Genomic DNA, 15,220 nt, shown 5'->3' on the forward strand with positions numbered 1-15,220 from the left:
ACCTGCACAGGGCGCTGCTAAATCACCGGGGAGAGCAGACACAGGAACTTTTAATTCTTACAGAATGCCTCAGCTTGATTTTTGTAGAAAAAGCATGGTTAAAAGCTCAGCTGATTAGCAAAGGATCTTTGTACATGGAGCATAAGACATTTTGGCAGGAACCATGTAATGCTATTAGCTGCCCCCCCCCCCCCCCCCCCCCCACCACCACCACTTCCAGCATTCACTCTACATAATCAATAAGAACAAAATGCCAGAGCGTCTGCCCATCCTCACAGCTGCACGGCCACCGTGAATGCACCGCAGTTATTACTGAGCCTGAATTATATCAGGCCAAGTAACAGGCTGGAGTCTGAAAGCACACCCACCTTCTTTGGTCCACCCCTTTCAACCTGTGCACCCGCCAAACTTATCATCTCCAGCAGGAACGCCCCTGCACGGCATGCTGGAAAGTGAATGCGAGCAGCTGCTCTGCACCTGGGACCAAAATCCTGGCAGATCTCATGTGTTGTTTAATAATTTTGCATAGATCAACAGTTTTTGAATAGTGCACACTTCATTCAGTATAGCAGGTTTTAAAATTCTCATTGTACATTCATGGATCATTGCACCTTTTCTAAGGCACAGCAATTGTCACTATTGTTAAACCAAAATGTTAATGTCTTCTATGCTGTCCTTCCCTCTAGTTCAGAGCATTTCAATGGGTTAAAAGGTAAAAACACTCTAAAACTTCAGATACCCATTGACATCATTAAAAGCTACACCTAGTCTCATTTGCCTCCTCCCTCAATATCCTGCTTCTCTTCACCAGTAGTGTTAAATAGTGACATCTACAGAGAAAATGAACTGAGGCTTCTTCAATAAAACAATAGGGTATCGCTAATTCTATTGTGCTAATTGCTGCTGCACTGGCATTAAAATGGTCTCATGTTGTCCATGTAGAGCTCTGTGCTTCTGTGCAACTGATAAACCCCTCCACAAGCCTATCACATTTTTCTGGTTGCTTAAAAACACAGCACTTCAGTTTATTATGCAGGTCTCCAAATCTTTGGCTTCCTGGACAAAGGATCTTCCTTTCAATCTTGCTTCCAACTCCTTATCATTATGTTTCAGACCAGAGTATAACTTACGGTTTGTATTTTGTACCAGTGCCATAAGCAGCCTTCAGAATAGGCCCAGTCTGGCAGCACAGTAATGGGTGTTACTATATTAACTGTAGCTGTGGTGCTGTTACCTGTGTGGCTCCTTGTAGCCATGGACATTGCTCTTAGGGGCCTTGAACTGGTTCTGTGATGGGCTGGGTGCTGAAGCACTTGTGTTCCCACAAACTCCTTACTTTAAAGCAAGTGGTTGTCAAATTGCAGCTCTCTCTCAGGAGAGAAACTTGAAGTCCAGACATGAGGTTTGGATCTGACACTTTAGTCCTTTAGAACAATACAATTGGAAAGAATTACCATGAGAAAATTTCAGTTTCAAAATGGCTTGGACTTCCCAATGGAAGTTCCTGCAGTTTTAGAAATCTCTACCTTGATCATCCTCCAGTTGAATCAATTGTATTGATGTTAGTAGTTGTAAGATTAAGACTTCAGGTAATTAAAAAAAAAGGAGCAAATGTATCTGAAAACAGTTGTCCCAAACGCAATATTCTTGTTGACAGATGACGTGACTGTTGTTACAGGATACCACAGTGCTGTGGGGGCTGGACAAATTGTCCTGCCCCAATCCATATTCCCCCAAACATCAAAAGATTAGGAGTACCTCCTGTTTCAGTGCAGAATGATCTGGTCTTCTTCTCAGTAAATGTTGCATTTTCAGACAACTGGAAATGAAAAACATGGGAAATATTTCAGGTCCATCTTGACATATTCCAGTTTTTACTTCTTCTCCAGTGAACTATGGTAGTAGGGAAAATCTTGCATTATAATAATATTGTAAGTATAGCTATTAGACTGCATTGAGTCATGCAGTTTGTATACTGTTTCTGTGTAACATTACTATTCACTGAAAAGGTGAAAAGCAAGCACATATCCAACATAAGGACTTGAGGAATAGTTGACTTAAATTCCTGCTATTGTTTCTGAGCAGAAAACAAAACTTATAACATATCTCAAGGGATTCCTATAGCCAACACGTATCTGAAACTACAGCATCTAACCAGAGAGCAGTACTGGGAGAACTGATTCACCAACAAAAACAAATTAATGTGAAAAGAATGTTTCAAAAATGACACTTTAAAGGCTATTCTGCACATGTCTAAAATTAAAAGGGAATAAAGCTTCTGTTTTTATTAGTTTCAATTTCAGTACCATTTGCCTTTCTTTACTCTGTATATTCTTAATCTACCGTTTGCCTTGAATTGCTTGGAGACATATCTGTAGACCCCAGTACACATAATTAGCTGGGATATGGGGAAGCAGAACTATTTGCTGAATTAACTGCATAGAAAAATCCCTGCTTGTGGAAGAAGTTGAAATAAAGGCTTCGCTAAGCCTTACAGGATGCATACAATGCTTTGATAACAACAATGCAAAAAACTTTCTTTTTACTGTACACTAAATAACATGTCTTGACATAACATACAATTACAGCCAAACAAGGTCTGACATTTTCTGGACTGAATACTATCAAGTAAAATTCTGAAATTATATATAAACAGCTTTTCTTAGCAGAAAAGTGTTTGGAGAAACCCTTTGTTTGCTCATTTGATTCCAGGCATGAGGCACATCTTTCCATCCCTTTGTCGGTTTAGGAGAAGCTCCAGCAATGGGTTCAGGCAGTGCACAGTGCAGAAGGCAATCAGAGCCAGGGACGGCAAAGAGGTAAGAAGCTTACTGAAAGAGGGAGAAAGACGAGGATAGGAATAGGAACCATCCTTCTGCTTGTCTTCAGCTGTTTCTCATACACAAAGCCAGATTCCTCAGGCTGAGGAAGTAATTTCAGACTGTGTTTCCAAAGCAAACGTAGCAATAATAAAAACAAAGTACAAAATTATCCAAACCAGAAAAAAAAATATAGCCATGCTGTGGCCATATAAAATTATGAAAGAGACAGAAGAAAATCAGCCAACATTAAGAGCGCAGCAAGTCCTTCCTAATGGGCTAACAAGACAATGCCAGGAACAATATAGCAGAAAAGGTGGAAAAGAAGGCATTCAACGAATATCACAAAATTACAGTTTTAAGATTATTATGAGAATGAGCCATTTACTCTGGGTACCATTCATTTTAAAATCTTGTTACAATTGTTCTCTTTATAACCTCAGCCACAATAATGAGCCTTTGCATCCCTTATACATTCAGTGGAAAGCAGCGCTGCACACTGCTCCTCTGACCTTTTGTAAAAGTCTGCAATTTGCTGGTCTGTCATTCCTACCTCTTCTTCTACAAGAGCTCTGCCTCCTGGGACCACTGCTGGGAGGGCCTGTTTGCAGAGGACTTAGGTGCCTGCAGCCAGACTGCATTCTGGCCTCTTCCCCATATGCTGGCCATCAGAAGTAGTATTGTCTCAGGCAGTGACTATAATAAGGTCGGGTTTTGCTGTTCAAAAACTGAAAAAAAAAATCCTTACTGGTTAACTGATACAAGGATTTTGACTTTCTGTTACATCTGTCTCATTCAGTCGCCTTATGAAATGACCTGCAAGCTGAGGATAAAGTGTAAGATTTTGACTAAAACCTTTGCGGAGAGCTGTAAAAATTAACCATGCGGCAAGCTTTATTTGTTTTCTTGTCAGTTCACATTCCCTCCATATTACCTGTTCACCCAAAGGGTGTGTAAACCTTTGCTGACCTGAACATTGAATGGTTTCCCAATTACTCTTTTGGATTGCTAGCTACTTTAGTACTTGATTAGGCTAAAACGAGGAGGCTGTGACAGGCAGTACAGGGCAAACTGTGCTTTTTACAATTACTTGTGGGGATTGGAGCCAACCACCTGCTTCAAAGCCCAGAGAGGTTAATTGCAACCCTCTTTCTCTTGAACCCTGCATACTAGAGCAGATAGCCAGCCATCCTTCCCTCCTGGTTGCAAACTGTCTCAAATAACATTTTCTGATTTTGTCTGGCAGTTGACAATGGATAGTGACAGACTGTTTTAAAAAGGCTCGCTCTGTGCATTTCAGATTAGAGGACAGCAGTTTCAAGTTTTGGCTGTGTCTTCTCACTCTCTAGTGTTTGCAGGAGAGGACTGCGCGGCAGTGTCCCTCTTTGTTCCCTCAGAACCAGCAGCTCAAAAGCAATCTGTGCATGAACCACCTGCTACCATAGCTCTCCCTGCGCTGCCCTGCTCCAGCAGCGCTTGCCCCACAGCGAACCTGTGGGACTGATGAGCTAAACAGAGGCATCTGCTCCCCAAACCCCAGCAGCAGCTACGATTTCCCCTTCCAGCAGCATCATGTGCTACTCCTGGAGCTGATGTACAGTGGAGGAGGTGAAGAGAAACCTTTGTTATAGGCCCCTGGCCTCCACTAGGCCAGAGAATACAGCTGGTGCAGAAGCTCAACGTGTTTCTCATTCCCTCTTCACTTTCGAGGAGCGCCAGACTGCTGTTACCATGAGATCACAGCTCTCGTCTCAGACCTGGATGAAATGAATTCTTTGTGCAAGATGCTGACACAAGCTTTGGCCTGGTGTAAGCTCTCAGAATGAGGCTTTATGGCAGGGCTGCAGCGCCTCAGAAGCCTTGCCACGGCCCAGGCCCGTGCTCTGTTTGTCCTGGCTCCTCAGTAGATCCTGAGGTAGGGAACTGAAACAATAATTATGTCTGCCTTCAAGCTTTCTTATCAAGACTGGAGAATTTTCTAGAAGATATGCTTAAGTGAAACATGAGCTCTAAAGTCTGCACAGGGGCACTGGGTGAACTCGTGTGGCATAGTTATATATACAGATTTATACCTACCTCTTGGTCAATATATAAATAACTAAATGGCTCTGTCTAGACAAATAATCTGTGAAATTTGTAAGCCAAGCCTGATGATATTTTTACAGCTACAATTAAAGTCCATCTTCCTGTTCCCTAATTTACCACCCTTCCTGCATGCTGACAAAAATGCAAGAGCATTTAAAGCAGTAAGAAGAGAAATCTAAAATATTTGATGCTGTCATGTCAGATAATACTTATTCCCTTAATCAGGTCTTGATATTTATCCCTCCCTCTTTGGGCTTTCTCAATTATTTCTGTCTTGTATTAATTTGCACAAAACTCCCTAGATGTGGGCTTTATGATTTAGAATCGCAACTGCTCATTCACTTAATGGGCTTTATTAATGTGCTTAACCTTCCCAGAGACACTTGTGACACGTTTTGAGGGGGAAAGAAGTATTCTGAGTATGCTCTATCTCGTTTGTGTTTCTCCTGAGCCTGAAGTGCATTTTAAGCTCTTTTATCAGGTAGCTAGGTTTTTGTTTGTTTTTGTACTTGTTCAGCATTGATATGAAAGGAGTATTCTCTGCAAGAGTTTCCTTTGCCCTATTCCTCATAAACTGGCTTACACCCTTAGTAATAAATAAATAAATAAGTAAATAAAGATTGTACATTGATTAGGATCTGAGAAGCTGATTTGAAAATGGTAAATGTGGATGTGCAGCTCTTTCACTTTATACACGGGTATTGCCTATGGAAAAACATCAGACAGTGAGCTTTTCTAACTAGACTCTAAAGGCATTTGACAATATTTTAGCAAAGCTGTTATCTAATAATTAGCAGTACAGAAGAATGACATTAGTTGTACAGTGTTGTTATAAAAGGGACAACATGAAAAGTTTGGCTGTGAGGTATCAGTTAAAGCGTGAAACAGTTACTTGGTATGGTCAATGTTCAGTGGGTATATACCAACAGATAAGTTGGCACAACATTTCCCAATTGCTACTCGCTCCATGCTCGGCTTGGGAGTTGCCATAATTTTCAACATCATCGTGGTAATTCTGGAAATGAAACTGTTTGCTGAATGATATATATAAAGGTTGCTTGTATTCTTTAGCTTCTGAAGTAGCTGATTCTTAGCCAAGTTACCTATAAATCTTAAAAGCATTACATAATCCAGTTTGGCAAAATTTTGTTATCTAAATGTGTACCTTATGATAGTAGAATTCAGGTACCATTTATCAAACAGCACGATACCGTGCTAGAACTCAGGAGGAAAACTGTTACTCCATCTGAATTTCAAAGCAGAATAAAATTAATTTCTAAGTACTAAGTAAGGACTGTTTCTGAGAAAACAAAACAAAACAAAAAGCTGCTATGCATTTACCATAATTTTTCTTGGCTCAATATCCACTTACTCTTGTTAATATCAGAAAATATTAGAGGTACGTTTGCACAGCAAAACCAACCTGTGTTTCAGCATATACCCCGCTGAAGTCTACATGAGTTAGTAACTCATAAAGAGTGGCTGAGGTCCCGTGTTTTGCTCAGCCCAGAGCAGAGCAGGCCAAGGGGAGGCCTCATGGAGGCCTTCTGCTCCCTGACAAGGGGAGCGGAGGGGCAGGCGCTGAGCTCTGCTCTCTGGGGACAGCGACAGGACCGAGGGAACGGCATGGAGCTGGGACAGGGGAGGGTCAGGCTGGGTGTTAGGGAAAGGTTCTGCACCCAGAGGGTGGTCAGGCACTGGGACAAGCTCCCTAGGGATGTGCTCAAGGCCCTGAGCCTGCTGGAGTTCAAGAAGTGTTTTGACAATGCTCTCAGACATATGGTTTTTGGGTGATCCTTTGGGAACCCAGGAGTTGGACTCAATGATCCTTGTGGGTCCCTTCCAACTCGGGGTATTCTATGATTCTGTGATTCTATGAACTCCAGTAAACTGGAATCACTGGCTCAGTCAGAATCCCTTCATACGTGAATCTGAATGCATTATCCAACGTGACAAAGAACAGTCCTGACAAGGGAACGGAGTCCATTTCGGTAGCAGAACTACATCTTATGAGCCATAGTTTTAAAAGATTTAAATCACAGTACATGAACTGTGCTGGAGGCTATCACCTCTCTCTTGCTTCAAAGAAGAATGCACGCCTGTAATGAATACATGTACATATGCATGAATATATATATGTGTACATGTATATGCATATATATGAACTTTAAATGTATATATATAATCTAAAAGTGTATACACACACATGTTCATAAATAAATAAAAAAAAAAATCTGTCTTATTGAGACGTTCCATCCTTCCTGTATATGCTTCCAGCCAGATTCCTTATATAAACAGGATCTGTGCTCCCTGGATTTTGTGCCCTGTGACCAAAAGGACAGAGGAACTCTAGTACAGAGCCACTGTGCTAGTTCTGTCAGTAATTTCATAAAATGACACAAAACAACTATGAATACATTTTACTAAAACAATTACAGGGAAGTTCTAAAAATTAATGCTTCTGCTGCACTTCAGCTCATAAGCCATAAGGGGATCTTTTGTCTTTCAGCATTACAGTGCTCAAGGAAAAAGAAAAGGATTCTGTTTTATGGTTCTGAGTCAGTCTTTTTCTTACTAACATATGGCCCCATTTTTACAGGTTCTTTAAGCAAGTTGTAAACATAAACTTTGATGCATATGGAGTTTGATTCATGAAGAGTTTAATTTGCCTAGTATAAAAGATTCACATAGGTTATATAACATCATTAAATTATTTTTGTAGTTTGAGTAGGATCCATTGAGGAAGGCAAAACTGTTTCCCTGGCGTCCCTTTATCACTGTTTGCTACTAATTAGAAAACTGAAAATACAATGTGCATGACTCACGTTATCAGCATTGTCTTTGGACCGATGTATCATTCTTTGTGCTTCTGCAAGAACTTTTATTCATTTCCTAATTAATCTCTTTTTTTTTTTTTTTTTTTTTTTAAGGTTTCTGACAGATGTGACTCCATCTTCGTTAATGGCAAGGAAATGAAAAGCAAAGTGGATACTATTGTTAACTTCACTTACCAGCATTTTACCACCCAATTAGAAGTGACGGTCTGGGTTCCACGCCTCCCGCTGCAGATAGAGATATCTGATACAGAGCTTAGCCAGATCAAAGGCTGGAGGATACCTGTCACCTCCAATAAAAGGTATGCTCACAGCATTAGCACTGTCCAGATATGTGCCCAGAGCCTTTGATTTTAGAATGCAGAAAATTTTTAGAGTATTTCTCAGAATCTAAACTCTCCTGTTTCAAATGAGTTTTATAGTCTGGCTTAGCCTTCATTACAAAATGCCCAACAATTGTATAAGAAAGCTGCATTTTATCCTGATCTATATGTATTTTAAAAGTTAGTGACTTTACTTGGAGCATTAATCAATTCTGTACAATCTCAGAAAAATTGCATCATACACTCCAATGTCCAAACGTGAGAAAAAGAACCTGAACATCTCAATCCCATATATAAAAGCATGTGTGTGTGTGATATTCAGCTCTGACAGTGTTTAATTTTTGTGTACACTGCTAAATAAAATAAGGCCAGGGAGGAGTCAGGCCACTGAGCATGCACAGCACTTAGATGTCATGCAAGTCCAAGCCAGTCTGTTCTCTGCAAGACTGCCTGGGCACAGCTGAGGAAACAGCTTACACCAGAGATCAAAGGAGCACCACGTAGATCCAGAGGATACCCAAATCTCATTGTTGTGGCATATGGAAACAGCCATTCATCATGAACTCAGCAGTCTGGACATAGCTTTAGGCAGGGTAAGGTGAACCTTGGAAAAGAAAATCCAGATATTTGAGGCTGTTGACTTTTAAGAACAGTTCTGGGTTTCTGATTTTGCATTCCTGTAGTCATTAAATACTTGTTTTTCCATCAGTAGAACTGAGTAACTTGCTCATTTCACTGTGTTGTTGGGAGAACACTGTTCAGCCTATTCCTGTGTCAAGTGAGGCATAACCTTATGCAAAGTACTTAAAGTTCATAAAAACTGAGAGATTTTTTATGCCTGGGAAACATATACTGAGCATTCCAAATATTGGCATCTGCCACTCAGACAGAATTCTGAGCATGTTCAAAGTTTCACTGCAGAAGAGTCTATACTGAAGCCTAGCTGAAAATACGTGCTTTTAGAGCATGTGTTGTCCTTTTTAATTTGCATTTGACATCAGGGTAACTTAGAAAGCCTTGTTATGTCCTATTATGCAGGATTCTGAAGGGGACATTCTTCCTCAGAAACAGAACTCTGGTTTCTTTTAACCTGATTGAATATAGATAAGGTTTTCATTTCTGTGGATTCCTCCAGTTGACCTTGGCAACCCCATATCCATTACTGCAATGCAGCGTACAGCTTCCCTAACAGACTCACCTACTACCTCTGTATTTTTTCTTAGCATAACTTGATATTTCTAAATTCAAAAGCAGCAGCAAAAGTGCACTTTGCACAATACTGTTCCTGTCATTTTGTCTTGTTACACTGGATGATGTGCTAGACGCTTTTTTTTTAAAAAAAAAAAACCACAACAGTAATATTAGCAAATTCAGAACAGAATAATGTCATCTTAACAGCCATTTTTAAAAACTATTTTGACTGTGTTTTAGGTCTGCCCTTATTGTCGCTGTCCCTTACCATTTGGGATCATAGCAGGTTAGCCACAGCACACTTAAAAATAGCTCTTAAAGACTGGAAGGCAGAATTTCCCTGACAATCAGTGGTCTCACGAAGAGGCAGATAGAAGGCTTGAGAACATGTGAAATCTTGCAGGTGGCGAAGAGGTATATAGACCAACAGGACTTTGGATGATTATTCAGTTTCTGTACAGATGCACTCTATAGCATTGGGTGAAGCACACCTTACCAGATCTAAATTAGGCAAAAAACCCCACACTCCTATAGAAAACTATATTCTGATTAATAGATTCTACCAGGACAAACATGGTTTGAAAACAACAACAAAGAAAAGTGGATCTGCTCTCTTAGCCTTCCCTACTGAAAATGTTTATTCTAGAGAGAACTATCTTTTGGACAATTTGCTAGATTAAAAACTTCCAGGAACACTACTATATTGGTGGATTTCATACTAAGTTGAAAAATAGTACTTGAGAACAAGGCCTGACACCTACTGAAATTTATAATACAGTGAAAAAGCATTTCTGGCAGCAGTAACTGTAGCACTAAATGCTATGGCAGTTCTTGCTAAAGCACTCGATTTGCCCAGGAGAACATCTCAGCTACTGAAGAGCCTTAAAGAGCCCAAACAGACAGCAGTGGAGGAGAATTATCTAATACTTTATGAGGGCATAAAACTAAGGGTAACAGCACACAAAATGTACAGGATACTCAGGTAATGATCTCAGAAGAGGGGACTGACTGACTTCTTGGCTACGTGGACATTTTATTCTGGAGGCTATAACAGAATAGGTGATGAGGATCTGGCACAAAAGGAATTTGTTTGTTTGCTTCAGTGATAAAGGCAAAGTTGCCATTTGCAGAAGGAAGAAATGTGCTAGGTGATGAATGAACTGAACATATGCCAGCTGCTTGAAGTTTCACTTACCTTCTGCATGTAATGTGCCTGGTACTGTAACACTTCCTTAGGCACAGCTCCTACTAAAACCAGTGGGGATTTCGCTTAGTAAACGGCTGCAGGATTAAGCTGTTGATGTTTATTATAGGAGTAAACTTTCTGCAGCAAGCTTGGTGAGACAGTCAACTGTTGTTAACAGTTGTGGACATTTTGACTTTAAACCCATTATACAGAGCACTGGAAATTTACCCCCTGGTGTCTAGTTGTGATTTATTTGGCCAGCTGAAATAAAGATAATGGTCTGAGAGTCTGCTCTGTTTGCAAGCTGGCAAGCAGTGCAAGTTTGCTGCTGCTCAGATTGTAGCTGAACTACCGGCATGTCTTTAGCCAGCATTTCCTGTGAAGGGGGGAAGAGAAACCATGACCACTGCATCATGCCCCAGAATTGCAGCTGGCAGTTTATGGCATTGTGTGTCAGCACTCCATGCACACATGAACTGGAAAGGTTTCAATGGCAAGCAACTTTCCCTTTGTTTTATGGAATGCTCATTTGAATTCTTTTTAAAACTTTAGGGGGTATTCTAAATCAATAGGCAATCTAGGACTAGTTAGGATTAGTTTTGCTCACTCTGATATTTACTGTGTACCTAGGGTTTTTGCATTTCCTTTATGTTTAGATTTGTCTGGATTTTACCTGAGATTTGATGGATTTTCCATTTGTTGTCTTGATTTTTTTCTCTTTGATTTTTAATTTGCCTTATGACTCCATCTCCTTCGTAACTACATTTTTCCCAAGAACCTAAACACAAGGGAGTTTTTATAACGAGTTTTCAAACTGAAGCACACAAGCCATTTGGGCTGCAGTCAGGTGCTGAAGGTTGGTTTCCTGAATCCTCATTCAGTGATATAACCAGAAGGCAATATTCACTCTCCCCAAACAATGGTCCACCTGTAGTTTTTCACAGTGCCCTCCTAGTATGGATAATATGGTGTTAGTGCTATACAGGGAGAAGATTGTCATGTGTGATACCTCAGAACAGGTCTGAAAAAGAGAAAGTCCTTTAATCTTCAAAGGACTACCCAAAAAATCAGACCATGTGTCTGAGAGCATTGTCCAAATGTTCCTTGAATTCCAGCAGGCTCAGTTCCCTCAGGTCCTGTCGCTGTCCCCAGAGAGCAAAGCTCAGTGCCAGCCCTTTCGCTCCCCTGATGAGGGAGCTGCAGGCCGCCGTGAGGCCTCCCCGCCAGGCTGAGCGAAGCAAGGGACCTCAGCCTCTCCTCATACATCTTCCCCCCTAGACCCTTTACTATCTTTGTTGCCCTCCTTTGGGCACTCTTTAAGAGCTTTATGTCTTTCTTATGCTATGGTGCCCAAAACTGTACGCAGTACGCAAGGTGGCGCATTGCCAACAGGTCAACTGAAACTGTCATGGTCCTCAGCTTTACTCACAGAAGGACTGTAATGTGTTTTTGCTTACCTCACCTCACCACAGACAAGACAGTTCTCATAGAATCACAGAACCACAGAATGGTTTTGTGTTGGTAGGGGCCTTAAAGACCGTCTGTTCCCCCCTCCTGGGACACCTACCACAGGACCAGGCTGCCCACAGCCCCATCCAGCCTGGCCTTGAGCACTGCCAGGGATGAGGCATCCCTTTTCTACTCTCCTCCTGTCTGCTAGGGTTGGTATCTTCCCACCACTGCCTTGTCTTCTCCACAAGAACTAAACATTGCTATAGACTTGTTTGTCAATCAACAGAAGGTGAAATTTCTGAGTATTTCTTCTCCTCTGGTTTCCCTGCTGCCTCATTCCCACACGCGCAGTGTGGCTGTGCTGGTTCAGTTGTCTGAGGGGCTGAGCCAGATGGCAAAATATAACTGGGTTTACAATAATCTTTTAATGTTTTTATTGGTGCTGTCAACAAAAGAAACACTTGTGAAACTACTGCCTCAGCATGGCTGTTCTTCATCTGAATAGCTACTTCTATTTCAGACCTGAATATGCCCAAACCACATCTGTTCTTGCTGATGATGTTTGTTGATCTAATAAAATGTATTACTTCTCCCTATAAACTCTGACATGTTTGTAATTGTAAAACACATGTGATTACAGACATGTTTGCTTATCTAACTTCTTGAATAATTCCTTTAAGCAATGCAAGAGACAGGGTTTTTACACAAACTGTACAAATGCTGCATGCCTGGGCCAGTTTGAGCCAAGTGGCAGTTTCCACCTGCTCTGAACTGCTGTAAGAGCAGGGACATGCTCAAGCAACAGCAATAATGAGGCTCTTTTTATGCCAGAAACTGAGAAGAAGAAGAAAAAAAAAGACACCGCTATGTAAGAGCAGTTACAGAACTTACCAGATCAACCTGTACATATATGGCGGACCTGATTACTGTTACCATTATCCAGAGGAGAACTTCATCTGTGGTGTGTGCTGCTGCAGGTGTGAAGAGCCTCCCTTTCCAGATGAAAATAAGTTTCATGGGATCAGCCCATGATACAGGGTCCTTGAACTAGCATGGACTAACAGAAACCTCTGCTCCTGGAATGGGCTGCAGAAAAGCTTACAATCACAGCAAACAGAAGGTATATATTTAAATTAAAGTCAAATATTGGAGTGGAGAAGAGGTCCAGGCAGCCTCTGCTAGTCTAACAAGGAACATTTACTTTGATTCCTCATGCATCTGCAAAATAATTATCCTCTTTCTGAAGCTCCTGCACTAGCTCTGTGCCCATATATTTACATCTGATGAATGGCTTCAACTGGCATTAATAGGAATTGCATGGCTAAAGCTTCACAGAACAAGCTGGAAATTTAATTTCAGTAAATATTTGCAACTGGAATAACACATTGTTTTCATGAGCTCCCAGGGAAACAGACATTGTACGGTATGACTCCAGCATATGCGTCAGTGTCAGGCATGTAGTTTAGAGGACTTTTACCAGCATCTGGCCTTACTGAACAAAAGCTAATAAAGCCATTGCTAAGTCAGAGTGACCAAAACCTTTGAGTAGCATAAACCTTTAAAATGTACTAAACAGAGTTAAGCCAGACATGGTATTGCTTGTGAATGGCAGTCTGTTGAACTAATGGTTAATTTGGTGGTAGGTCTACTTTGGTCTTGTCTAGTACCAGAGCCAAACACAGGAAAGTTAGCTGGAGTTAAATGAAGGGGAAAAAAAATGCTTTAGTTAAACCTCTTCATGAGTGCTGTCGCTCGGAAATAATGCCATTTTTAGAGTGAATTAAGTGAAACTGGATTCAAACCATTTCATTTGTGAATAATAACATCCACACAAAGCTTGAACACGCTGTAAATTCACTCTTTGTTAATTGAGTTTAATGTCCTATGGAGATAAAGCCACAGAGATTTTTGTTAATAGGCAGATTGCATTTTCAAGATCTGCAGAGGTACCAAATTGCTTTTATTCTTGAGCTGTGAGTAGAGCTATGTGCAACTTCTGTAGCTTCCACTAAATCAACTTCTAGTGGCTTGAATTTTGTATCTGAAATAGATTTTTTTTTTTCAATTAGGGGTGTTGCATATGTTTTTAAAATCTGTAACTTTTTAATGGGTATTTCAAATTCAAAACCAGCAAAACTTATTTCTTCAGGGTTTTTTAAATAGAAAATTAGTATTTGGCCCAAGAACTAGGTGCCTGGTTTGAGAGTCGGGCAAATTAAAAGAGACGTACTTAAACTGCTTACAGACAGTGTCTGTAATATAAATTTGTCAGATCACTGATTAGATCAGTGCTAGCAGGCACCCTCACTGTTTTAACTAACTCAGCTCACTGGCAAAGGCTTTCAGCGTGAAATGTAAATTACATGTAATTTTGGCAACCTTGGTTCATTCCAGAAAAGCAGGAAAAAAAAAATCTTCCAAAGAAGTTTGCAAAGCAACAAGAAATAGGATAAGAAGGATTCTGAGAGCGATCCAGAGCTAACCTCAGAGATGACCAAGGGGAAAGAAGCAAAATATGTAGCGATAGCTTATATTCATGAAGACACGTCTTAAAGAGAAAATGAGTTCACTGCTTAAGGAAGGATTTTAAGCCTGCTGAAAATACTGTAACAAGAAATTTAAGACTCTAAAGGGAACTATGCAATTCAATGGATTTCAAACATTTTGTTGGGTCCATGGAGACAGAACACTCAATTGCTTTTATTAACTGAATCAGGGATTTGTGGCTTTTGAAGTGAAAATGGACATAATTTAGTTAAAAAAAAAAAAGAAAAAAGAAAGAACTTGAGTTGGTACCTAGTAAAGCAGGCTTGCAAAGCTCATATTGAAAATTCAAACACCGCTATTTTTTCTTCGCATTGACATAAGAAAGTGTCTTGCCCAGTCCCTAGCTTAAGAATGCTTTTCTGGTGTTCCACATTTGCATGCAATAGAAATCATGTACTTATAAGAAGAAATAGACAGATACCAACAGCTGTAAATATTTTTGTAAAGGAAATGGAGCCCTTTGTCTGTTTGAGATACCACAAGAAAATACTCGGGGTTGAATCATCTTTTAGCACTGGCTGCCCACATAGTCCAAAGCCTCATAATACAGGTAGTAGTGCTCCCTCTCTGCCCTTACGTAGCTCTCCTTACACCTTTTGGTCATGCTGCCCACAGCTCACATTTTTGGAGCTGTACGGGCCTGGGACTGAAGCAATTCTCTCTCGTGAACTTGTCTAGAATATATTTCCTCATAAACAGACTAAAGTTTTAGACAGCGAAAGTAAAAATAAGTAAGTACAAAAAATATGAATAGGAGTAACACATTGGATCTGAGTAAAATAT

The 15,220-nt window shown here is 40.5% G+C and overlaps 1 protein-coding gene and 1 long non-coding RNA gene across 21 annotated transcripts in view; one reads left to right on the forward strand and one right to left on the reverse strand.

Annotated features, from left to right (window-relative positions):
- Positions 1-15,220, forward strand: part of TMEM132B (transmembrane protein 132B) — a 254,707-nt gene that overhangs the window by 228,875 nt on the left and 10,612 nt on the right. For all 13 annotated transcript variants that reach the window (XM_048073878.2, XM_048073880.2, XM_066979197.1 and 10 more), the window contains one exon: positions 7,835-8,040. In XM_048073878.2, coding sequence (XP_047929835.2) covers positions 7,835-8,040 — 206 coding nt within the window. The remainder of the gene's footprint in view (positions 1-7,834; positions 8,041-15,220) is intronic.
- LOC106031186 (uncharacterized) overlaps positions 1,337-15,220 on the reverse strand; it is a 324,491-nt gene continuing 310,607 nt past the window's right edge. For 6 of the 8 annotated variants that reach the window (XR_010825587.1, XR_007166980.2, XR_007166976.2 and 3 more), the window contains 3 exons: positions 8,539-8,665; positions 3,373-3,547; positions 1,337-1,819 (listed from right to left, as the gene is read on the reverse strand). This is a non-coding gene — a long non-coding RNA (uncharacterized lncRNA). The remainder of the gene's footprint in view (positions 1,820-3,372; positions 3,548-8,538; positions 8,666-15,220) is intronic. The other 2 variants (XR_010825586.1, XR_010825589.1) reach the window with 2 other exon arrangements.

This window comes from Anser cygnoides, chromosome 17, assembly GCF_040182565.1.
Source record: "Anser cygnoides isolate HZ-2024a breed goose chromosome 17, Taihu_goose_T2T_genome, whole genome shotgun sequence".
NCBI lineage: Eukaryota > Metazoa > Chordata > Aves > Anseriformes > Anatidae > Anser > Anser cygnoides.